A 25,527-nucleotide genomic window follows, 5' to 3' on the forward strand; every position below is an offset into this window, starting at 1 on the left:
TAATGTTAAAAGGTACATCGTTACATGTTCATGTTGCACCACTTGCGCGGCGGATAACCAAACTCGTCAAAGTGACGAGTTACATGTCTAGTTATAAAGTGAAATCATTATTTTTTCTATGGACTCAAATAACTTCATTACAACTGTAAAATGGCCTAGTAAAAGTCTGATTTTTTCATGATTTTGGGGGCAATACATCTTTAACAAATTGTGATAATAAAAATATTATTATTTAATGAATTGTATGTTGTCTTGTAAAACTTTTACTTTGTTTTTAAATATTTTCCTATTGATGGTAGAAAATAATTTCAGAAATAATAGTAGGAATTTTCCAGTTCCAAATCTGTGATTCAAACTTAATGCATGTGTGACTTATTTGTACAGTACTAAAAAATATAAATATATTTCTACCAAAGAGTTGACATATTCGAGGCCCAACTATTGTTCCATTAATAGGACGTTTGCTGAATAGGAGCTGAATAAAATTCCCCAAGCAGTAATAGCTGGGTGCTTATTCAGAAATGTTCTTCTGTCTCAGTACTGTGTTTATGATTTGTCCAGTGATACAGTATCACATGTGTATCCCACATTTTGCCTATATCTTACGCCTAACCTTTGTAATACAGGCACCACAAGTGTGTCACTGTAGTACAGAATTTGCCTATGATATTGGACATATAATACTTTGTGAGATACAGTATAAAGTCGGGTGCTTTGCTAAACATGTTTTTAATTTGATATGCCCTAACTGTAAACTAGTTTACTGTCAATTATGTACAATATCTTTGTACATATCTAGTGATCCATAAGGGACTCAAGGTTCAATATTATTTTTAGATTCTACTTGATTGATTGTCATTTGAGATGTATTATTTTTGACATTATACTTTATGTCTTGCTTTATCTCTTTTTTTTTCTTTTCTGTAATTTATGACAACTATGTTTATGTTTAGTATATCTATAAAAATATATTGATTGAATTTTTTAAAATTACTAATTCTTTATGGTATGGTGCTATAAACATAAATTATATCTATCCAGAAATCTGAACTTGTCTATTTCTTGTCAGATTTTCAGGGACATCTTTGCTTAATCATTTGTTATTTCCTTTTTCCTTTTCCTGACGTCGTCGGGAAGAGCAGTACTGTGGCGCTAATGACCCCTCTTCTACCCTGTGGGATATCTCCAAGCACCCTAAACCTTGGAATTATAGCCCTGTTCTTATAAGGTCTAATTATCACACTGCTGCATACATGAGGACTACTCATTCAGAAGCTATCAAGCAGCTATAGTTCTAGAGACTGACGTTTTTCATAATTTGTAAACTAGGATGGGTCATGCTCAAATTACGAACACCAAAGCATGGCTGGGATAAGAGAGTCTATGAAAACATTTGCTGATAATACAGTATTTATATAGATGCATGTAGATGTAATCTGTAAAATCTTGTTCAATAAATAATGACTGTAAGCTCTCGCTGATAAAATAATATTAGCCGGACGACGTTATAACTGATTATATGATTGTATTTTATTAGTTACTCGTGTGTACAATGAATCCGCATGCAGGGAGAGAGAGCATTGTCATTTATTTATTTGCTCATATTGATTAAACTATAGAGGGCTCACTACTATAATTAGGTACGATCAGATATGAGATGCTATATAGTTCTACAATGACTTTGTTCTTGCTGTCAACCTAGGCCAGTATTATAATAATTCACTGTCAAATATTAATAATCAAAACATTATTTTGGCTGTCTATGCTGGTATTTACAGTCCCATTTGACTGTCAATTTAGAAAGATATTATAATACTATAATTTGCTTTCAGATAATCATTGAATTATTATCAAAACAGTCCATATAATAGTGAAGTTTTTGTTTGTAATAGGATACAATTTGTTCACACTTGAAGCTTCTAGGCTTGATGAAGTGACCCCCAGACTTGACCTTAGCAATAAAATAAACTAAAGTGACAGAAATTGAGTCTGTATAATAAAGTAATATTATTTAGACATCATTTTTTATTAAATTATTTAATAAGCACATCATCTTTTACAGATTCAGTACTTTTTTTTTTCAATTTTAATTGCACAATCTGAATTTTACTTCAATACAAAAGTTATTAATTTCTGCAAAAAAATAATATTCACATATAAAAAGAGAAAAGAAACATTTAATTATAACCCAAAAACCATTGTCTGACAGACAATTTAAGTATTTTTTGCTATAAATTACATTTTTTCAGGTAAATTATTATTTGGTTAACATGGTTCTGGTTTTCTTAAATTATCCGGCTGTATTAAGAATTGTAGAAGAAGACAGGAGTTCGAGACTAGTGCAGTAGATCTGTCTGTATAAGGCTGTAATTTAACTTTAAAAACATAACTCTGTGTCGCTATATGATATATTAATTTATCCAACAATGTACTGATATTGTATGTATGCCTGTTATAGTAGAGAGGCCAAATACACAAAAGTCCTCTATAAAAAGTTTGGGGGCATTTTTTGTTAATAGGAGGCAACCATGTTGAATGTATCCTTTGTGGGGTGACAAAACCGATAGGGGTGGATGCCATCTTCAATTTTGGGTTTTAAGGTCAGTTTATGTGGTCAAGAGGTCAACAAGGTCAAAATATAGGATTTTTATTTTATTCACGGAAAATCATCTACATCATCAGATCTATCCAAAAAAAAGTATTTTTCAAGATCAACTGATGTTTCATATTATAGTAATTATGAGATAAACATTTTATTTTACACATAAAAACATAGGAAATTAAATATAAAAGTGTCATTTTCTCAAAATGTTGTTTTCACATACTTCTGTAAAGTACAGTTTTATAATAGGCTTTCGATCCCCAGTCTGTTGTTAATTTGTCTTTTTTATGTTGTCCACCAGTCATCGTTTTGATTTTTGTCGGAAAAATAGATCAAGTATAATATGTATGAAACGCTATATGTGCCAAAAGATTGCTCTTTTACTATAATATTATTAATATTACCTATAATAATATAATAATATTTGAAAGTTCGTTTTTAGAAAAATCTAGAAAACTCTCCCTATATGACCTAATGTCGAGATAATATCCTGGATATAGCACCTCTAAGCGCTGAACATTATTACCTCAGTCATTGTTATGTTATATATATCGATAATAAATGAAGAAACTCTCAAGTATAATAAGAATAGTCTTTATTGTAAGAAGTCTGTAACTGAACTGTACAAAGTGATATCAGTAAGGTGGCTCGTGATTGGTTAATCTATATGGTATGACTATGGTGTCTTATTACTTTATACAGTATATAGGTCGCTATACTAAAGCAGTATTATTATAACATCTCCCTCCTAGGATTATTTAAAGTTTGTTTGGATGAGGGGTTTATCTATCGTTGCGTTACGATGTTTACAATGCTATAGATATTTATTTTATTAACTTTAAGCATGCTATTAATTCTCTTCTATATTCTAATTTCTATATTTTTTTTAAATGTCCTCTATATATCATTGTTCATAATGTTCAATCTCTTAGTTTTGGTGGTTGCTTGCAAATCCGTTTTGGTCTGTCGTGTATCGCTAATGGTGGTAATTTTCTTGTTTCCGTTTGGGGTTCTTGATCCTTGTTGATACTAGTAGTTAGTTCTTGTCTTGGTGTCTCTACGTTTTGTGGCGGTGGTGGATTTTCAGATAATTGTGGTTTGTTGTTTTCTTGTGTGGCTGGTGGTACTGGTTTCGGTTTATCTGGTTTGATATTTATTCTGTCTCTTGTATATTGTGATCCGGATGCTGTTTGAACGGTATATTTTCTTGGTGAGTGTTGGGTGATTACGGTAGCTGGTGTCCATGTCGAATTTGGTTTCGTTTGGAATCTACATGGTTGTCCGATGTAGATTGATGTACTTGTGTCCGTAGGTTGTCATTCGTATGCGGCTGTTCTTTTTTGAAGGTTTTCTCCGTATTGTTTTGCTACGGAATTTGGTGTGTTATTTATGGCAGGTAGGTTGGTTTTGATATTCCGGTGTCCGAACATTAGTGTGAATGGGGACGGGATGTCTGTTGAAATCGGTGTGTCTCTAAGAACGCATAGTATCTCGTTCATGTCTGTAAGTGTGCTCTTTTTTAGAAGTTGTTTTACAGTGGCAATGTTTCTTTCTGCTCTGCCATTTCCGGATTGGTGGTATGGTGCGCTTGTGGTATGAATTATTTCATGTTGTCTGCAATATTCTTCAAACTCACTGCTCACTAGCTGTGGCCCATTGTCAGACATCATCGTCTCTGGATATCCGAACATTGAAAATGTTTGGTCTAGTTTTGTGTATACTGCCTTGCTATTTGTGCTGCTCAGCTTATCAACCCAGACGTATGCCGTGTAATAGTCGACACATATGAGAAAGTTTTGATTCTGGATTTCGAACAAGTCGATTCCGATACGCTGCATTGGCGTGTTGGCGTGTATTGGGATTATTGGTGGCTTCTTTTGATTTCTCTGGTATGTCTGACAGAGGTCACAATCCGTTATCATTTGCTCTATATCAGCGTTCAATCCAGGCCAATATAAGCTCTGTCTCGCACGGAGGCGGGTCTTCTCTATTCCTTGGTGCTGCTTATGCAGTATTCCAAGGAGTTTCTTTCTCATGGATGTTGGGATAACGATTCTTTGTCCTTTGATGACAATTCCATCATATATGGCCAGTTCTGATCGATGCTGCCAGTAGGCGTGCGTGAATTCGTTGCATTGGTTCTTTTGCGTTGGCCATCCCTCTACTATATATGGAATGAGTGCTTGTAGGACAGTGTCTGTTTTAGTTTTCTCTCTGATATTGTCGATGACAAAAGGTGCCATGTTTGTGACTTCATGGACTTGTACATTCATGTCAGGATAAGTGAAGGGTTCACCTTTGGTCTCGATGCATCTGGATAGACAGTCTGCTATAGGTACTTGTTTTCCTGGTACGTATTTTATCTTGCCATTATATCCTTGTAGTTGTAGCATTAGTCTTTGTAGACGCGTTGGCATTTTAGAGAGGTCTTTCTTTTGGATGCTTTCCAGTGGTTGGTGGTCTGTATGTATTGTGAAGTGTTTCCCAAACACATATGTTCTAAAATACTTCACAGACCATACCACTGCGAGTAGTTCCCTCTCGATGTTGCTATAATTTGATTCAGCATTTGTTAGTGACTTTGATGCATAGTGTACTGGTCGGTCATTTTGCATCAGTACGGCTCCAAGTCCCTTTTGAGATGCGTCACATTGGATCATTATCTCCTCTTTGCTATCGAAATACGCAAGTGTTGGGGCGTCTTGGATTCTCTTTTTTATTTTTGTTAGTGCATCGTCGTGTGTGTTTGTCCACTTGAAGACTGTGTCTTTCTGGAGAAGCCTTCTGATTGGATCGGTAAGTGGAGCTAGCTTTAAGAATTTTGACAAGTAATTTATGAGTCCTAGTAATGACATCAGTTCTTGTCTGTCGGTTGGGGCTTTCAATTTGCTTATTGCCTTAACCTTTGATGGGTCAGGCCGCATGCCCTCTTTGGATAACATATGTCCAAAGAATTTTACACTATCTTGTAGGTAACGACACTTTTCAGAATTTAGCTTGATGCCGCTTGTTCGACAGGTTCTGAATATGTCTGTGACTGCTTTGTCATGTTCTTGTCTTGTTTCGGCTGCTACCAATAAATCGTCTGCGATGCAATACACATTTGGAATATTTTGGAAGAGTGCATCCATTTCTCTTTGGAAGAGATCTTGTGAACTTGAAAGTCCAAATGCTAGTCGCTTAAAGCAGAATCTTCCATATATAGTGTTAAATGTCGTCAGTGCTTGACTGTCTTCATGTAGCGGGATATTCCAATAGCCACTACGTACATCAAATGTACTGAAATGTTGACATCCACTTAATCTAGGAAGTACCTCGTCGAGGGTTTGTGTGTAGTGATGAGGTCGCTGGATGTATTTATTTAGGTTTCTTGGGTCAAGACAGATTCTTAGTTTTTTATCTGGTTTTGTAACTAAGACTATGGAATTTACCCATTCTGTTGGCTCGTCCATCTGTCTGATAATGTCCAAGTCTAACAGTCTGTCCAGCTCTTTTCTCAGAGGTATTTTGAGTACATCCGGCATTTTGCGGACGGGATTCACCACAGGTGTAGCTTCATTTGATAGTTTAATTTTATAGGGTGTTTTCATACATCCTATGCCTGTGAAGATGTCCTTGTGTTGTTGGATTACTCGGATGGTGACTTCTTCGAACCCGTAATTTGTTGGGTCATCCGAGTCTTCTATTGTATTCTCCTGCGTGCGACGATACTGTTTCCCTTTGTTTGGGCGCTTTTGATTGTATTGTCGGTCCTGGGTCGTTTTGTTGAATTGTTTTGCTCTACACTTCCTCGCCCAGTGATTGCTCTTGCCGCAATTTTTACATTCTTTTCCAAATGTGGGACATTGTCTGGACGGATGATCTGTACCGCAGTTGGAGCAGTTTTTGATCAGTTTTAATTGACTGTGGCGTTTACCATAGTTGGTGTTTTGTTTTATTTCCTCAACAGTGGTGCCAGTTTTTGAAACTCTTTGCAATTCGTTAAATTGTTTGTCGGCCGCTTCTTTGGACTGAATGTACTTGATAGCGTCGCTATGTGTGTAAGTCTTCGCTTGACGGAAGAGCTTTTTCTGTACATCTTCAGAGTTTGTGCCGAATTTGATTGCTTCAAGAATGTGCTGGTCGTGTTGCTCATCGGGGTATTCACACTCCTTTAATAGGATTTCCACGCGAGCAACATACGCATCTATGCTTTCCTTTTGTTTTTGTTTAAGGCTTTGAAAGTTCCAGCGGGCTAGATTAAAATTTGTTTTTGGTTGAATAAACGCTTCAAATTTTTCCCAGTGTTTCGGGAGGTTGTTTTTCTCTTGCTCAGTAAGAGACCATCCACGTCGGATTTTCATTGCCTTTTCTCCCATCCACAACATGACATAGCTAACATAACAACATGACATAGCTAACATAACAACATGACATATCACGTCGGGGTCACCATGTTATGTTATATATATCGATAATAAATGAAGAAACTCTCAAGTATAATAAGAATAGTCTTTATTGTAAGAAGTCTGTAACTGAACTGTACAAAGTGATATCAGTAAGGTGGCTCGTGATTGGTTAATCTATATGGTATGACTATGGTGTCTTATTACTTTATACAGTATATAGGTCGCTATACTAAAGCAGTATTATTATAACAGTCATTGTTTTAGATCAAACACGTATGGAAACAAAGCTGTGTCTCGATCTATCCGGGTACCCATTTATACACCTGGGTGGCGAGAGGCAAAAATAAGTAAAGTATCTTGTCTAAGGATACAAGCATCAGAGATGTTTTTGTTTGGGTCAGAGACCCCCGGGCCCTATAATGTAATTATTTAAACATTTTTGTTCATTCTTTCAATGATACAAGTTTTTGTTGAAGTTTGTGTTTAAAGAAATCTTGAAAGAAAAAACTGTGTATCGAGTCTTTGTTTTCAAAAACCCTATATTGGACTTACAATACAATACAATACAATACAATACAAATCTTTCTTTATTCTGGAATAGCTCTTTCAATACACAAGTACTGGTCTCCCAAGAGGTCCAGATTTGGAAAAAAATACAAGAAAAAAGTAAAGCTATATTAAAACTATGTACAATAGAAGTTATACAAGATTTTTAAATTCAACTTGACTAAGTGTCTCATAATTTTTACGGATATGTACAGGAAGATTATTCCATAAGGTTGATGCTCTATAATTAAACATTCTCTTTCCATAAATATTGTTCCATGCTGGAACATTTAGAGTTTTAGTTGATTGACTTCTTGTATTTTTTGTGTGAAAAGTGTCCATAAATTTGAATAGATTTGCTAAATAAGATGGTGCTAAACCCTGTAGGCATTTAAATAACATAATTAATAAATAAATCATTTTCCCATCTGTCATGGACACTCTTCCATTTTAGTGAGGACATCAATTCTGTTATAGGGGTGTACATATCAGCATAAAGAATGATTCTAGCTACTCTATTTTGAAGTACTTGAAGACGATTAACAAGTTCTAAGTTACAATTTGACCAAACATTACTACAGTAATCAAAACAGGGTAATACTATTGCATTAGCAAGTAGTCTTAAAGCAAAATTTGGAATATAATATCTTAATCTACGAATAATACCGATACGTTGTGATACTCTAGAAGCTACTTGTTCAACATGCTGTTTCCATGACATAAATGAATCAAATGTAAGTCCAAGATATTTAAAATTGTCAACTCTTTCGACATCATTGCCATTAATAGAAACAGAAATATTATTGAATTTACTAAGTGATATTCTAGTTCCAAATAACATAAATTTTGTTTTCTTTATATTGAGGGTTAGTAAATTGTTATCAAACCAGGTAGTGAACTTACTAACATTTTGATTAATCATGTTCTGTAGAAGAACTGGATCAGATGAGGAACATAATATTGTTGTATCATCTGCATACATGATACATTTATTATTTATCACATCTGGTAAAGAATTAACATAAATTATAAAAAGCAATGGCCCAAGAATTGACCCTTGTGGTATACCAACAGTAATAGGTTTAGAAAATGACAAAGATGATTTGATATTTACAACTTGTGATCTTCCTGATAAGTATGATATAAACCAATTTAAGGCATTACCATGCACACCGTATTGTTTTAATTTACTAAAAAGCAGATTATGATTTATGGTTTCAAAAGCCTTTTGCAAATCTAAAAAAATAGCAGCTGTAACATTACCTTCATTTATATTTTTTAGAATGTAGTCAGAAAAATCAATGAGTGTTGTATTAGTTGAATGGTTACGTCTAAAACCAGATTGACAAGGGTTTAAAATATTATTTTCCGACAAGTAGTAATAAAGTTTATTGTGTACTATTCTTTCAATTATCTTTGAAACTATAGGCAATACTGAAATTGGTCTGTAATTTCCAACATCAGATGTATCTCCTCCTTTGAACACTGGGGTAACTTTAGCAGTTTTCCATTTACAAGGAAATGTTGCTGTAATAAACGACAAGTTTATTATGTAATTAAGTGAGTGACATACAATGGGACCAGCTAATTTTAAGAGCTTAACATCAAAACCATCCAAGCCTGAAGCTTTGTTATTTGAAAAGCTATTGATTATATCATGGAGGTATTTTTTATACCTCCATGATTATATCAAATACACAATCAGGAGTTAAAATGTGAAAATCAAAATTGTTTAAAATAATGTTAGTAGGGTTAGTGTTAGTATTACAAGGTAGATTATGTTTCTTAGCAAGATTATTACCAATAGAAGAAAAATAATCATTAAATTTATTAGCTATTTCTTTATCATTATTTGAGAGTCCACTACCAACCCGAACAGAGGAGATAGCTTGTTTTTTATCAGGAATAATTTTTTTAATGGTTTCCCACAATTTTTTAGAATTTGTGGTATTTGCTGTTATAGCATCTGTACAAATTTTCTTTTTAAGTGATCTATTTAGTTTATTTGCTTGATTCCTCAAACTTTTTGCCTTATTCCAGTCTGCCTCATCATTTGTTTTATGAGCTTTCTTAAAATAATAGTCTCTATCTTTTGTTAATTTTAGATATTGTTTAGTAATCCATTCAGGCATTGAAGTTTTTACTCTCTTAATTCTACGAGGTGCATGTTTATTGCAAGCATAATTAAATAAATTTGACCAAATATCCCAAGCTTTATCTACATCAGAACATTCCATGACTAAACTCCAATCTTGTTTTTTAACAGAGTCAATGAAATCGTTCTCATTAAACTTTTTAAAAGACCTAGAATTTGTTGTTTTTGGTTGACCTTTTATTTTCTTATACTTGCGAATTAAGTAAATTAATGAATGGTCACTTATTCCAAGACTATAAACTCCTGATTCAGAATACTTCTTGAGATTTGAAACAAAAATAAGATCTAATATTGTTTTACTTGAATCGGTGATTCGTGTACTCTCATTAATTAATTGTTTTAAGTTACTATGATTTTCTAAATTCTTAATTTTAGTTTGATTTACCTTTTTGGAAATATCAAGGTTGAAATCTCCTAGTACAATTACTTCATCATATTCAGATGTATAATGTTGGAATAAACTATCAATGTCTGTTATGTAATCTATATTGGCACTCGGGGGTCTGTAAACTGTTCCAACAAGAAAAGGCTTAGTATGTGGTAAATTAATTTCTATCCATAGACTTTCAACATTGTCAGCAATGTTATTTGTTATTATTTTATGTACAATACACTCTTTATATAACACAAAATTCCACCTCCTATTTTGTTTTTCCTATCAAATCTACAAATATTATACCCATTTATAGTGAGCTCTGTGTTATCAATATTCTTATCAAGCCAACTTTCAGTTAAACATAGTATGTCAATGTTATTTTTATCTAAAAGTACATTAATTTGATCAACTTTGTTTCGCAGGCTTTGAACATTTAGATGCGTAATTTTAAGCCCTTTACCAAGATACAGATCATTGTTTATAGGATCATTAAGAAATGGTAATTCAGATACAGTATTTTTAATAAAGCAGGCGGAACACCACCAATTGTCAAAGTTATGTTTAACCATTACGCAGTTTACATGAAAATCTAATGTGCAACATTTACATGAAATATGTGATTCACATGATTTTATGTACTTTAAACAGTCGGCACATGTACCAACTGTTACACCTTTATTTGTTTGTTGAGATTGCTTTATGTTTGCAGGATGTTGTATGCAAGATCTCTTAAAAAAGCAATATAGTTCATTGCGATAAGTTTAATACCAGACCCATTCAAGTGAAGTCCATCCTTGGCAAGATGTTGTAGACTGATGTTTGAGTTGTCAATGAATGCCCAGTTGAGTGTACTGCACTTGTCATGTAGCCTAGCATTGAATTCCTTGACCCAAGCATATCTACCTGCGTTTTGATGCATAATTAACGAAGAGATTGCAATATGGATAGATGTGTCGGCGTCCCTGATACAGTTACATAACAAAGTAATGAGTTTGATGCATTTCATCGGCATACAGTCATTTGTGTTGTTTGTTCCACAATGTATAATAACGCTTGATGGGTTTTGCTCTTGTATTAACACAGGTGCTAATTTGATCCACATTTCCAGTTTGCTTCCTGGGATACAGCAGTTGATCACTCTCATACGACTAGACATTCTTCTCCCAACTAAATGTTTTGGAATAGAGTCACCGATTATGAGCACAGTTTGTTTTCTACCACCATGTGATGTTTTAATTACTGGTTGAGGATGAGACGGGGGTGCTTCATTGTGACGGCTAGTCACTGCATCTGTTGATGGATCTTCACAATTCTGCATACACTGCTGAACATCAGATTGATCATTTGATGACGGTCTCAAAGGCATAGATTTTGAAGGCTTTGTTTCAGGTATATTCATCACTGTAGAAGTTTGTTTGATTGGATAAGATTCTTCCATCTCAAGTGCACTGAATTGGTTACTAATTGGAATTGTAATAATGTCAGATTGCAATGGCACAGTTACTGTTTTACATTCAGATGACCCAATACTACTGGTGGTTTGGGTTAATGATTGGCAGCATATAGTGTCTGTCTGGCAGCATTTGTTTGAGACTTCCACTTTGTTAGATATGTTTGTAGAATGCAATTTTGAGACTTCCACTTTGTTAGATATGTTTGTAGAATGCAATTTCTCCATCAGGAACATATTGTGCTTACACATCTCTTGAAACACAACAGATAATTGGGTAAAATTTGATCTCATATCTCTGAATTCTTCCAGCTGACTTTTCAAGTCATCTATTTTTGCTTCCAAAATATCAGTTGAAACACGTTGTTCAGTTGTTTGGGTTTGACTTTCCATCGATAGTACAGGAAAAACATGATTATTTGGTGAATCTTTCTTAAGAGTTAAATCATTATCATCATCTTGAAATGAAAGTGTATTAGTTGTCAACTTGTGGTTCTCAATAGCTGCTAAAATGGATTCATCGCTAAATCCATAGAAACTAGTTGATGGGTCTAGGTAACTATCAAATAGATGATCAATTAGGCTCAAATTGGCCATGATTTCAGGACTTACCCACCTTAGTATATCCTGGTTAATCAAGGTTGGAAAGAGTGGTAAATGGGTTCTCGTTCTTAAAGCCTTCGCATCTATGCTATCTTGGCTGACGGTGATAACAGATATGAAACTCCTTAAGTAATTAAGAGGTCCTTTATACACATGGATAAAGACGGTTTCAACGTTATTTACAAACATTACGTACTGTGTCCAGGTATGGAATCCATATCTCCAAGTTGTTTGGGTTTGACTTTCCATCGATAGTACAGGAAAAACATGATTATTTGGTGAATCTTTCTTAAGAGTTAAATCATTATCATCATCTTGAAATGAAAGTGTATTAGTTGTCAACTTGTGGTTCTCAATAGCTGCTAAAATGGATTCATCGCTAAATCCATAGAAACTAGTTGATGGGTCTAGGTAACTATCAAATAGATGATCAATTAGGCTCAAATTGGCCATGATTTCAGGACTTACCCACCTTAGTATATCCTGGTTAATCAAGGTTGGAAAGAGTGGTAAATGGGTTCTCGTTCTTAAAGCCTTCGCATCTATGCTATCTTGGCTGACGGTGATAACAGATATGAAACTCCTTAAGTAATTAAGAGGTCCTTTATACACATGGATAAAGACGGTTTCAACGTTATTTACAAACATTACGTACTGTGTCCAGGTATGGAATCCATATCTCCAAAAAGACATAAGCGCACTTGAAAGAGGAAACGTCATGCGACAAAACTAATTCCAGCTATCTTATTCATATGAAGATTGTTTAAAGTTTCTTGGCCTAACAACCCTGTATAACAAACGAATTCGTGGTGACTTGATTGAAAAATTCAACATTTTCAAAAGGTTTCGAGGGTGTAGGCAGGGAAGACTTCCTTCAAATGAGATGCAATCTAAGCAGAAATACACGAGGACATCAGCTTAGACTTTTCAAACCTAAATTTCACAAAGGACTGATAGGAGATCCACTTTTTCACAATGAGTAATTATATATTTGAATAGTTTGCCAACCGAAGTCGTCATTTCTGAAACCACCAACACATTTAAAAACTGATTGAATTCGTTTTAGAAATGAGGTTAAAAGGGTAAACAAGTGTACGTATCTAAACTAATCAGAACCAAATATTCTAAACATAAACACTGAGTGGATGATTGATCGATTAAAAATAGAATCATTGGTATATCAAGAAACGCTGCAATTCATTGATAGGTTCTGCATGACATGGTCAGACTGATCACGAATCACACATAATACACAATATTCTTTCGACCTGACATATGATAAGGAAGATCTTACATTTAAAGTAACAACTTATTAAAAGAAAAAAAACTGAACTTTAAGAACTTCATGACAAAGCATCGCTCTAAACCTTTGTGGATTTCTATAAAGGCAACTGTTTTGATGAAGTATATCAAAACAAAAAAACTGACAGAAAATCTGCTGACCAACCATTAGAATATGATCATAGCTCAATCGTAATATCTTCAGATATCTTGATGGATGGCATTGAAATACCCACAGATGTTCCAGAAGAAAACTTAAAAACACGATGGTCATGCACTATATGATTCAGTAAACATAGCTGTCAAGCATTTGGTGACTATGCAAGTATTTATGCAAGTTACCTAGATATTTCGTCATTTTATTGTATTTGATCATAACATTGGAAAAAGCAGTGAAACGATTGAAACGTATAGTCCCAATGTACTAATCTGTACTATGTGTTCGGAGCCACATTCATCGGTTTGGAGGGGAACAAATATGAAAAACATTCTTCTATGTCAATCACAAAGAAGCTTATGCAATTATACATGAAAGTTGATGTATGATATGCACTTTGTAACTCCAATAGCAACCGTACTAAAGTATGGACGATGTCTGGTATAGTGAACAATAAAGTGATTGAAAACTTATTAAGAATAATCTAATCAGCTTCCATGCCATTACAGGTTGCGCAGCACGTCATTATTTGCTGGTTATGGGAAGAAATCCTACTGGAAATCATTCGTAACGCATCCACTCCTTGTAAATGGAATTGATTAAGATTAAGAATTTGCCTGTACAGTGTACAGTAAAGTTTAATTGCAAAATATATGGTACTCTTGAGCAACTGTATAATAACAGACTACTCTTTGGAGGGTCTTGAAATGCTACCTCCATCTAGACTCAGTGACCATATACCATTAACACTAGTGATATATTTCCCTTAAATATTAAGTATTTCACTTTACACAATAAATATTTAAGGACTGTATTTCCCTGAAATTGTTTCACTTAACATTTAAAAAGCTCACCTATGGTGAATACAGACATCTTAGAACCTAACATGCGGGCCAACTATCAAGCAGAGATCAGTATGTGGCCTAAATGAATCGGGTCGTTTGGAAGCCCCTAACCCAGTTGTTAGTTTGGAACTTGTTATATGTGTATGTAAGAGCCAGATGAAGTTGTTAATGTTACCGAAAGCATGCATGTGTGGTTGTGATTCAATCGTTTGCTGTACCCAGATGGTCAGTAGGCATTATATCAGTGCTGGAAAAAATACTGTACCCACCTCAGAACGTTTACCTCTTTCCATCCCAGAAAACTCCGATATTGACATGGGCCCATTATTCCCAACCCACAAGTCCTCTGTGACCGTTTTTAAATGAAATTTAAGACATTCCAGTATGCCTCCAATTTCGGTTATTTTGATCCTCTTCATCCCTTGAACACCTTCCAGGAGTGATTCAAAAAGTTTAAAATCTTCTATACAATTCTGGTCTTTTTGACACCACACTATAACCATCAGCCCCAGCCTATCATGAAAATTATATTTATTTCAATTTTTAATACCGATAATTAACAGGTCTGTGCTTTATTTGACCTTATGACCTTGAAAATGACCTTTAAACTTGTAAGTTGAAAAATTGATGAACTTGGCCATCTACCGCAATATGTCAGTAATGATCTAATAATGGTTACATTTCTTTTAATTGGCTTATATGTTGTTGAAAACAGCTTAAACCTCTATTTTACCATATTTGACCTTATAACCTTGAAAATGACCTTTGACCTGAAATTTGAGAGCAGCATCCACCCCTATCTTTTTTGTCATCCCATAAGGGATATATTCCACATGGTTGCCTGCTATTAACAGAAAATACCCCCATGATGAAAAAGCTCACATTGGCCGCCCTACTATTAGGGGTATATCAGTGATGATTGTATTGATACTTATCTTTTTTCGCTACTTTTTTCGTTGCTTAAAAAAAAAATTTAGGCTATTATTATATTTGAGGAGAATTTACGTTTCAGGGGTATGGAAGGGGAAGGATATACAGGGTCTTTTTATCCTTTGTTGGGTGGGTTTTCTTTGTTTCTCTTTTTTTATTTTATTTTATTTTTACTCTATAACAAAAAAAACCTGAACACATATGCTAATTTTAACACGAGATATGATCGAACAATTGGTAATCTGAATACAAAAGTAATACGCATTGTCACAGCACATGGCTATTTTGGACTGCGATTACATACAGATTTTACTTTACCTAATGATCTTGGAAAATGTAGTTGCCCACTGATAATTAGTAATAAAAATTACTGGATACTTGAGGTTAATACTAATTACGACTCTTTCATTTCGGCCGGAACATGGTGTATAGACATTGTTGGGCCCCTTAAAAACTTCAGAAAAAATATTTTTAAAATAAAAGAAAATATAGGAGAGCAATCAAGTAAACTTATAATCGTCTGTAATAAAAATTTAATTAACATAAATGCAAATTTTACGAACGTGGTAAAATACAATGCAATAGAATCGGTCCGTTACTCACCGAAGCTAAAACAATTTTTGGACTGCTATGGTTTATGGTTGTTGCACAAAACAACCATTATGACACCATATATACCCTTGCTTTATTATTTTATCTACTGTTATATATAAACAAAATAACTAAAAAAATAACAATCAAAAATTTCTAATAATAATAATACGCTATCAATAGTTTCAATGAACTGTCGAGGTCTAGCAGAAAAATCAAAACGCAGAGATGTGTTACACTACACTATCTAAAGTCAAAAAAATACAATATTATCTGCCTCCAAGATGTACACTTCTCGGCAGAAACTGAGTCACTTGTTAGATTGGAGTGGGGCCTTGATTGTTTTTTTAGTTCATATCGTAGTAATGCAAGGGGAGTCGCAATCTTTTTCAATAATAACTTTCCCTACACTGTTACAAAGCATAAAAAAGATAATGATGGAAGTATGTTAGCTTTGGAGGTAAAGGTTGATGATCTAAAACCCACATAATATCGTTTGTGGCGACTGGAACTGTATTCTGGACAAAAAATTAGACTGTAAAAATTATCTAAAACTTAATAATCCAAAGGCAAGAGATAATAAATATTTTTAGTGAATTTAATCTTACAGATGTTTGGCGTGTTTACAACCAAGATAAACAAAAGTTTACCTGGAGACAGAATAAATTCAATAAACAAGCCAGGCTTGATTATTTCCTAATCTCATCTGAACAAAATGCTGGATTGTAATATAAAACCAGGTTACCGAACCGATCACTCACTCGTAGATATTAAAATGACGATGAACCAGATAAAACACGGGCCAGGATACTGGAAATTTGACAATACCTTATTAAAAAATATTCAATACGTGCAACAAGTTAAAGAAACCATAAATAGAGTCCTAAAACAATATATAGTGCAAAACGAAAAAGATAATAAAGATGCTAATAAAGCGCTGTTTAGCATCAGTGATCAACTTCTTTTAGAAATGATATTAATGGAAATTAGAGCAAAAACAATTTCTTACGGGGCTTATAAGAAAAAGATTGAAAATAAAAAAGAAAAAGAATTAGAAAGGGAAATAGAAAAAATAACACTTGATATCAATAAGGGCGACGCCACGTTAAATGATAGACTAGAACTTAAGTCCGGCGAACTTATGAGTATCAGAAAAGTGAAGATGGAAAGAAGTAATGATGAAAACTAAACTTAAATGGATCGAAGAAGGTGAAAGGCCCACCAAATTTTTTCTTAACATGGAAAAGAAAAATTTTGTTGATAAAACTATTACTAAAATAGTAAAGGAAAGCAACAATAGTATTCTGCAAAACACAAATGAAATTCTTGTTGAGTCTAGACACTTTTATAAAAACCTTTATTCCTCAAACCACAATACAGATGATGAAAAAATATTGTAAAACTTCTTAAAACTATGAATACATAATACCAACATTAACAAAAGAACAACAAAATAAAATTGAAGGGCCAATTACTTATAATGAACTTTTAGTGGCTCTTAAAGTCTTAAGAGGTCACAAAATGGAAAGTCACCTGGTATTGACGGCTTTAGCTATGAGTTTTTTAAGTTCTTTTTTGCGGATTTAGTTTGCTATCTTTTGAGAGCTATTAACGAGTCGTATAACTCAGGTCAACTGTCAACTTCCCAAAAGTCAGGAATAATTACTTTACTCCCTAAGGGGGATAAACCCCGAGAGTATCTAAAAAACTGGAGACCTATTACCCTGTTAAGTGTCACTTATAAACTTGTTTCGTCATGCATTGCAGAACGAATAAAATCGGTCCTTGATATATTAATTAGTGAACAACAGAAAGGATTTATTAATGGGAGATATATAGGCGAAAATACAAGACTTATGTATGATATTATTCAAATTTGTGAAAAGAAGAAAATTCCTGGTCTGCTTTTACTGATAGACTTTGAAAAAACGTTCGACTGCATTTCTCACACATTTGTTAACTGCGTTCTTAAACATTTTAACTTCGGACAATCCATTCAAAAATGGGTGAAAGTACTATATAAAGATGCAAGATTCTCAGTTCTTGTCAATGGCTTTCTCTCCGAATCATTCTTAATCGAAGGAGGATGTAGACAAGGGGATGGGTTGAGTCCATACCTGATTTCTTCTTTGCGCAGAAATTTTATCCTCAATGATATCTGAAAATAAACAAATTAAAGGAATATCAATTGCAAATCATTATCATTATCTCAGTATGCGGACGACACTGTATTGTTTCTTGACGGTAAAGAGAAGTCAATGCACGAAGCATTTAAGACTCTCGACGTATTTTTCAAAATTTTCGGGCTAAAAGTGAATGTGAACAAAACAAATGCTGTCTGGGTTGGCTCATTTAAAGACCGAGGTGACTCAATATGCGAAAACTATAATATAAAATGGATCAAACATGGAGAACCCTTTGAATCATTGGGTATTCGGTTCAGTACAAATTTAAATAATAAGTAATAACTATTTATTTGAATAAGAAAGTTTTATGTTTAATTAAATTATTTTTTAGTGGAAATATGCTAAAAAAGAAAAAATTGACAACAAATTATTTATAGACTTTGTTTTTAAGAGAAAAGAAAAAGTAGATTTATATTTATTATATTATGAAATTATTTATATTTTGTTCTTAAGAGAAATGTATATTGTGTATTACTATTAATAAGAAAGTGTTATTATTTTAAGCTATTTTTTAAATTGAAATATGAAAGTGTTCAATAAAACAAAAAAAAAAAAAAAAAAAAAACATGGTTCTGGTGGTAGAACGAGTCTTCTCGGATAAGGACTATAAACCGTAGGTCCAGTGTACACATCTAGCTTGTGTGCACTTTAAAGAACCTAATACATCTTTCGAGACGAGTAGGGGGTTACCCCGGTGTATTAGTACATCACAGCCACTGATCACCAACTGGGCCCTTTGATTGAAATATATATTTATACTGGGTAACCTCTTCAGTCAATCAATCAATCAATCATGACTATTATGTGACAATAAAAGACACATTCAAAAACAAATTTGAAATGAAAAATATTTTTCAGAGGGACATTATCCTTAAAACTATTACATCAACAAGCGAGGGGCGTTTTTTGTAAGAAATATTTCTTGTTTCATTTTAAATTACTCCAAATCACTACCTTTTAATAGCTATCATCACTAAAGTAATTGAGATATTTATATTTTGGCATGCCAGCAACATAAATTATATTTTGCATTTTAATCAAGACCTTATTCTTTCACAAGTTCCAGCATCCAGTCCAAAGCTTAATATTTATATAATATATTTTATTTTGATTTTGATTTCTGTTGTAATTGCTAATCAAATGTTATGTGTTTCCACAGTTCTTTCTGGTCTAAATTCATCAATCAGTACAAAGAATGCTAAAGATAAAATTGCTGAAATAACTCAAAAGGTGTGTATTCCAAACTGTTATACTTCTACTACTACTGTACTGGTAGTGTTGTTTTATATTACACTTTGTATTGTTTGAGAAATGCTCGCAAAGTACTCAATTACTGGTTGACCCCACCTTATACTACAATAATTATAATAATTGGTTATCCACACGGTTTGTATTTGTGTATGCTAGATTTGATGATGCAATATAACAGGCCTTAAAAATTGTAATCTATATATAAAATTACGCAAGGGCAAAATTTGGTAAATCACATATGTTACTTCTAGAATGTTTACTCGATGTTATATAAAGTTGGTTCGTACTTTCGGTACTGATTTTAACCACTTGATGTAACCCTGTTTACTAATTAAATTGAGTTAGATAATTAGTTATTGACAATTAAAATGAATTTAGGTTCTACGATTTGCCACAAATATGGGTGTTTTCCGATCGTGGTATACACTGTCTAATGGATGTCCATCTTGAAAAATACCCGCACACAATAATACAAAGATGAATCGCATTTACCTTTACCCCGATTTTCTTTCTTTCTTTAATGTACGTTTATACAAATGTTTTACTTTATTATTGCAGTGAAACCACTCACACACCCTCCCCCTCACTGGCATGAGTAGCATTGTCAATCCAGTAGAGGATAGGCTTACAGTACGAAGGATCACATGCCTTAATCATAAATGATTATTTATGATGATTAAACTGAATTACGATTTGCCCCGAATAGAGGTGTTTTTCACAAATTGTTTTACATTATATAAACACATATACAAATAAACTTTATTACTGACAGTTGCTTCTTAACGTTTGTATTAATTAATACTGTAATTCCAAAAAAATATAAACGTTGTAGTGATGTATCGTTACATGTACTGTACTATTTCAATCAACTATGACGGTGACAGTTTCAAGTATTAAATCGCACCTTATTTTAGTGGTATATTATTTGTAAAACATGAAAACAATTAATATTTCGTTACTAAATGGATAAAGAATATATTTAAAAATTGTTCCTTTTTGTATCCATCCTCTTCCCCATCCTTCAACCCTAATGTTACATACAAAACACAAATTAATTTTGAAAACAACAAACAATTCGTCGCATTTCGTGACAAGTTTCTCTTTCGGAAGTAATTCCCAAGGTGCTAATTTTAGTTGAGTAAATAAATCACTGTGTCTATTTATTCGTTCCTAAAACGACATGTATTATTGTCTTTTGGTACATACATTTGAAATCGCCAGTTTTTTAATGCTGAAATTACTATGTATTCGAGAACCATCTGTGGGCGTACCATCTAGTTATTTATAATTTAGAATACAGAAACTTTGAAATGAGCTCCAAACATTTGTTTTTTTTTGTGACAGATAAAAAGTGGGTCAGAGAAATTAGAAAAATTAAAATCAGCAGGAAATCATGTGACAGAGAAGGAGAAAGAAGTGATTTATAAAACACATTCAGAGAATATGAAGCACTGGAGAAAAAGAAAGAGAATGGTAAATAACAAAAATCGCTAAGTATAGGGATCTGTTGAAACTTATAAGTGTATACAAAAAACCAAAACCAACCTTAAATTTAGCACATACAAGTGACTTACCAGCACAACTTGATAATTAGACAGCGTTTCATATGCATCAAACAGCGAGTAAAGCCTGTTTTCCAGTCGATGTTATTCAACGCTATCATTAACAATAATCAGCGATCTTCTGCATAAACAATTTTAATGATTTACAGGAAAAGGTACTTTTTTAACTAATACGACACAAAATGTCGGCAATTTACAGGAAAAGGTGTGATAATCGACATTATAGACGATACAAGTCACGACCATTGACAATAGCAAGAGTTGAATCTAGTTCAACTCTAGCGATATCGCAATGTTAAAACACAAGAACTGACCAATTTTCTTATCATATAATTAATGAAAAAAATCTTGCTGACTACAACTATTTTTGTTGCTTCGTGGTGTGGCTATAGCCTAGGCCTACATAAGTGCAAATATGTTTATTTACGATGTTTGCCTAGAATTGGTAGGAGACTTCTGTCAAATTGTTTTGTTTTTAATTTCAATTCAATATTTTGAGATTCGATAAAAGAAGTTATTTTTTTTTGTTTCATTTTTTCATGTTACGACAACATCAAGGAAGGAGACAGAAGTTGACTAGTTGACGCAATACAGATATTATCAACTCTGTTCGTTTCTCGAACACGAGGCTTGTCGATAATTGAACATTTTTGGTGTTTATATTGCACTAAAATTGAGGTTTTATTGTTGGAAATGCTATTAGAAGTCTATATATCATTTCGTTAACACTTTAAATTGGCAGGTCTTGGTATTTAGGAGGACCCCAATTAGACAGGCTAGACTAACTAGCTAGGCCTGCATTGCAGAGTACTCAGTATTACACTATTATAGGCTAGGTAGGCCTCCTAGCTAGTTGATGAGGCTACTGTACACTGTTAACTAGCTTCGTTTGACTTTTACGCTTACAGGGCGAGTATCATGCCACTAGACCACAGAACCATATATGGTATTATCACAGATTTTCACCCACCAGATACATTCTCTCATACAACAGACACCCTCACAATCAGTGAAGGCGTAACTAGTCAGAATAAATTTAAACATTAATACGCAATGGTTTTAAAAAATAATATTGTGCATAGCACTGTGTAAATTAAAAATACGTAACTTTCGCCAATGAGCTATGCTCGACGCGACTATGAGATCATGTTCCGAATATGAGCACTGTTTCAATAATTTGACAGTATGATTTATATATAATTTACACATATATATATGTATAACATGATTTCATGTTGAAAAGTGAATGAAATGAAATTGCTATTAAGAAAGGTTGTAAAACAGAAATCGGCAAAAAGAGTGCGCACTAACGTTGAACTCGTAGTGCACAGTAAAAATCTGCACACTCATGGCAATTTTTTAAACTCTTAAAATATTGACCAAAAAAAATATTGACTTTGGTTTTCAGCGCTCCTGCCTTAATCTATTGGCCACTTGTCTCAACTCAACTCATATGCACAGCAATGAAGTATGTAGAAGGTATAATCCAAATTCCCTCCCTGTTAATAATGATGATTATAATTACATTTACATTTATAACGTACTGTTTACATTTTCATTTTCTCTTTTTTATTCTAGACAACAGATATAATTGATGCTATTCTGGAGGGCTATCCAAAGAATAAGAAGACTTTACATGTAAGGATACTTTTATTTGTTAATTCCTTTCAACTCAAGCTTACAATTAAAACATGATAATTTTGTATGTAGGTGTTTAAGAAGTTTACTTGACTTCCAGCTATTTAAGTGGTATTTAATAGACTATTGATCCAGGTGTTTGATTGGAGTGTGTTATACTAGTAATTGTAATCCTGTGGCTGTACCAATCACTCTTAATTGTGATAAACATTTTTTTGAAGTATTTCACTTTAAATCAATACATATTTAAGGATTTAAATAAGTTGTATTCAGTAAAGTAATGAATTTAAATGTTAGCTCCACTTTTACTATTATGAAATTGAAACTCCATTTCCAACAGTGTTAAGACAAGTGTCGTGAAATAAACTAGCTAACAAAGGTACTGGAATTTGTTCATACAGTAATATTGTAACATACCAAAAAGTCTTGTTGAAAAGTAAATAGGGTTTGAATAATTGTGGCAACAACAGCTAGTATTTACCCTGACGTTCATCAAATTACTAATAGCATTACCTGCTTTTAGTATAGTATTCCAATTATGTCATGTCTTTTTAAAATTTATTGTGATGAACATAATTAATCATCTTTAAAAAAAACCATTATCTATCAATTTATAAATGCAAATCACGAGTAATTAATGCAAACGTATTATTCTTTACACTTGTAATTAATAATAATAATCGTCCTTTTTTTCCTATTTCTTTGTAACCAATCATTTTCGTTTTTTTTATCTATGTTATGTACTGTAATAAGTGTATTTTAGATGCCCATACCTGCTTTGCAATATGTCACAACACTGCTCTCACTATACTGTTTATCTCCTAATCCTTACAACCCCTACTACTGTTATAAATGCTTAAGCAATGTACTTCCTTTCAACCACATCGATGACGACGAAGAATTCCAACATGAAATAAGCCAACTTAATCACGATCAATTAATTAATTTCTCCAAATTAAAACACCTACATATTAACCCATTCAAACTAAATAGAACAATTAACAACACTGACGATTATAATGACTATTTAATCAACAACGATACCTGTGAATACTATACTTTAATGATACATTTAATACCAGATTTACCAATATAATACACATAAATTCCCGTAGCCTATAACCAAAAATATTGATTCTATAATTGACTATCTTTACACTCTTAACCAGTGAAACCTGGTTCAATATTTTAACAATGCTAACCCGCCACTTACTAACATCCAAGGATATACAATGGCCCAATCTGACCGCACAGGAAAGAAAGGCGGATGAGTTGCCTTGTACATTTCAAATGATCTAAAATTTAAGATCAGACATCTAACCAATCATGCGAATCACTTTTTATAGAACTCGATACATCTCCAAAAAACACTATTGTAGGAATCGTTTATAGATCACCCAACAGCTAAATTCATACATTTAACAACAACCTATCTACCTCAATTGTTTGTGGAGATTTTAATCTTGATCCACCAATGACTTTCTGAATACAATATACATTGCCTCTCTCTATATCCTCTTATTGACAAACCTACAAGAATCACGACCAAATCATCCACCCTCATCGACAACATTTTCACTACCATAATAAAACACAACTTCACACCAGGAGTTCTTTTCACCAACATAACTGACCAATTTCCTGTATTTCTTTTCACATCAAACGAAACCACAACCAATGCTAAAGAAAACTTCTACTCAAGAAAAATTAATCTCAAATCAATTGCGTCACTAGGAATTGATCTAATGACCACTGAATGGAATGAAATATACCAGCATAACTCAGCAAATGTGTCTTTTAATTTATTACGTTGTAGCACGTCAAATCATGTCAGTTCAATTTAAATCGCGTCATATAAAATTAAATTGCGTCAACCTACTGTTCTTTTTAATAAACAAATAAAACGATTTTTAAACAGACTAAAGCTACTTAGTAGTTACATCAGATATTTAATTATAAATATATTGGCAGTATTTTATGATAAAATGAATAATATTTATATTAATAAATAATAAATGAAATGTTTGAATAAAAATACACAGTACAGTATACATAATATATTATATGAGTTGTTTTTGTTTGATATATTTACTTACATTGAATGTGGATTACAGTTTTAAAGAAGTACTTTAGTTCTTGATAATAGATGTTAAATAAAAGAAAACACTATGAAACAATCTTGAATTTTTTAAACATTTTTCTTGTTTCTTGTATTGGCTGACTTGACACAGAGATGCATAGATTGGTTTACGCTTATTGACATCTTTATATTTTATATTGAGGTTATTCTATATCATAGTTATAAGTTTACCAATGAAGCCATCTGAAATAACCTTTTTGTTGTTAACAATCAAAACATTATGAAAATGAAATGGTGTCTGAAGAAGGTCTACAATGTCCAAAATTACTTAATATACTATCTTTATTAAGTAGATGTGCTTGGGACATGCCTTTGAATATCTTCTGAAACATTGGTCATTGATAGATCAATTCATGTGCTCCTGCATTGTATTGGTACTTTGCTATTAAAGGTATTACATTTATTAATTTAAATACAGTTCAATTGCTTGTGGAGGCCATACAGGTTTTTGGTTCTGATGAAATGAATAGCTGTCTTTGAAATTAAGCCTATAAAGATAACAAAAAATGTCAAAATTCACTATAATATTAATAGTATAATTTAATTCAATATACTTTAATGATTGAATATTGTATGTTTTGTAGTTTATTTTCTTACATATGTAATTGAAACAATTAATTTACAATGCATTTCCAGTAGTCGATACTTCAGCAAAATAAAAGCTAGCCGCTAGCGTCTTAGCTAGAGTTGTATCCAACACTATATTACTGTATACTACAGTATTACTAAGTTAGCCAAAATACATGTTCTAAAATAGAGTAATTATATAATCCAATATTAAAAATACTTAATATAGATGATATGGTAATATATTGTTTATTCAAAT

At 32.9% G+C, this 25,527-nt stretch overlaps 2 protein-coding genes across 3 annotated transcripts in view; one reads left to right on the forward strand and one right to left on the reverse strand.

Annotated features, from left to right (window-relative positions):
* The window catches only part of LOC140063611 (homologous-pairing protein 2 homolog), a 111,986-nt gene that overhangs the window by 72,799 nt on the left and 13,660 nt on the right, over positions 1-25,527 (forward strand). For both annotated transcript variants that reach the window (XM_072110032.1, XM_072110031.1), the window contains exons 5-7: positions 19,270-19,340; positions 20,706-20,834; positions 22,502-22,561. In XM_072110032.1, coding sequence (XP_071966133.1) covers positions 19,270-19,340; positions 20,706-20,834; positions 22,502-22,561 — 260 coding nt within the window. The remainder of the gene's footprint in view (positions 1-19,269; positions 19,341-20,705; positions 20,835-22,501; positions 22,562-25,527) is intronic.
* On the reverse strand, positions 10,357-12,253 carry LOC140063610 (uncharacterized). Its single transcript, XM_072110030.1, has one exon. The coding sequence runs from the start codon at positions 12,112-12,114 to the stop codon at positions 10,765-10,767; it is 1,350 nt and encodes a 449-aa protein (XP_071966131.1). The 5' UTR covers positions 12,115-12,253; the 3' UTR covers positions 10,357-10,764.

The sequence above is a fragment of the Antedon mediterranea genome, chromosome 1 (assembly GCF_964355755.1).
Source record: "Antedon mediterranea chromosome 1, ecAntMedi1.1, whole genome shotgun sequence".
Lineage (NCBI taxonomy): Eukaryota > Metazoa > Echinodermata > Crinoidea > Comatulida > Antedonidae > Antedon > Antedon mediterranea.

What these genes read in the sequence shown, in the direction of transcription:
- LOC140063610 (XM_072110030.1), bottom strand. Translation starts at nt 12,114, where the DNA reads ATGGCCAATTTGAGCCTAATTGATCATCTATTTGATAGTTACCTAGAC.